The sequence below is a fragment of the Echinops telfairi genome, unplaced genomic scaffold (assembly GCF_000313985.2).
Source record: "Echinops telfairi isolate 266 unplaced genomic scaffold, ASM31398v2 ScPeMD7_8;HRSCAF=38, whole genome shotgun sequence".
NCBI classification, from domain to species: Eukaryota; Metazoa; Chordata; class Mammalia; order Afrosoricida; family Tenrecidae; genus Echinops; species Echinops telfairi.
In genome coordinates, this window is record NW_022103905.1 from 10,038,474 (window position 1) to 10,040,108 (window position 1,635).

The 1,635-nt window shown below is 49.1% G+C and overlaps 1 protein-coding gene across 1 annotated transcript in view; it reads right to left on the reverse strand.

Moving 5' to 3' along the window:
* LYSMD2 (LysM domain containing 2) overlaps positions 1-1,240 on the reverse strand; it is a 23,055-nt gene extending 21,815 nt beyond the window's left edge. Inside the window, exon 1 of the mRNA XM_045286415.1 lies at positions 1,224-1,240. Within this exon, the coding sequence (XP_045142350.1) occupies positions 1,224-1,232 (9 nt within the window). The 5' untranslated portion in view covers positions 1,233-1,240. The remainder of the gene's footprint in view (positions 1-1,223) is intronic.
* Between the last annotated feature and the right edge of the window lie 395 nt (positions 1,241-1,635).

Genomic DNA, 1,635 nt, shown 5'->3' on the forward strand with positions numbered 1-1,635 from the left:
TCACGAGCCCTTGATAATTTATAAATTATTATTTTGTCATATCTTGCCCTGTCCAGCGTCTCCCTTCACCTGCTTCCCTGCCATCCATCCCCCAGGGAGGAGGTCACATACAGTTCCCCGTAATTGGCTCCCAGTCCTTAACTTAAAATGCCTTTTTAAACAAGATTTAAAAGACAGTTTTACAAAAATAAATAAATAAAAGACAGCTCTACATAGCAGGATCTATATTAGAGAAAACATGGATTAGAAGGCATTTAATCAAAGGGGAAGAACTTAATTGAGATTTAAGTAACTGTGAGACCACAGAGGGCCAGAGGTCACTAAGAGATTGCTGTGGGTGGGGACCAATGACATAATCTCTTCTCCAGATGTCGGGGATTCCAAGGTATAGTCACCCTGACTCATGGAGACCAGAGAGAAAAGACTTTTCTTCATCCATCAGCAAAATGCCGAGAGAGTTCTCCCTAAGACTGTTAAACACCAGAAGCAATTAACTAAAGAAAAGCAAGTGCTTTCTCATTGTGTGAATTCAAGCTAGTCCCCATGACAAGTCAATCATACTTGTACAAGATCCTTACACCTCAGGCATCTTCTCCCCTGTACCAGGGAGATTCATTACACCTACGGGCTTATTGCAAAAACAAATTAAGTAAGATCAAGATAGAACAGGACAAATGAAAGGCCTGGGACATGGCAGGTATCCGGCGGAGGGTGGCTATGAGGTTTCCCAAATCCACCTTCCACTGGCTTTGAACCAAACCAGGGACAATGACTGCGTACTATTCTCACCCTTGAAGCTCCAGAGGGCACCGCATGGGGCCACCTCCATCGTGTAAACCTCAGCGGCGACGCCTGCACAAGATCCCTGCTCTCACAAAGTTGAAGTGATGAAGAACCTGATAGGTAAGCACACACCCACTCACATGTGCAAAACAGATCCGTCTCTGTCATGCGGTCTGAAGGGCCGGAAAGAGTTTCGCTTTAAGAGAAAGCTATCGATAAGATCATCTTTCTTCCATTGCTGTCTAGGGTGCCTCAGGAAAGAACATTGACAACTGATACAGGGCGCCAAGGTAAAAAGGCCCTCACACAGCTCAGAGTTCATTATAAGCAATTTTGATGAAGCAATTCGTTCCCTGAGGTTTCCATATTCTTCCCAAACGTGTACTGCAATATATGCCAAAGCCCCACATGCTTATAATGAATCCAGCCCTTTGGCTCACCTGGACCATAGCTCCTGGCTGCAGCCTAGCGACAGGTATCACATCACAATGGCCATTGAGTCCAGGGGTGTCATTTCCCTTCTAAATCAAGCAGCCTGATCGATAGAAGCCAACCCATCCAGCGGGCACACGTGTACCGCTCCTGACTCATCGCTGGGCTTGTTTACGCCGAGCACAAAATGCTCTCTCGACTTCGAGTAAATAAATACACAGCAGTGTCATCAGGCTGCAAACCGGGTACAGTGGCGCCGGTAGTGCCAAAGACCGGGCCTCTCTGCTGCGAGCCTGGGCAGGGCACCTACCTGGGGCGGCAGCTCGGGCCTTGGCAGGCACCCCTCTCCGCGCCCAGGGCGGGGCTTCGGCGACCACTGCCGAGCGCAGAGCGGGTCCCCGAGGCCCGGCGGCCGAGGCC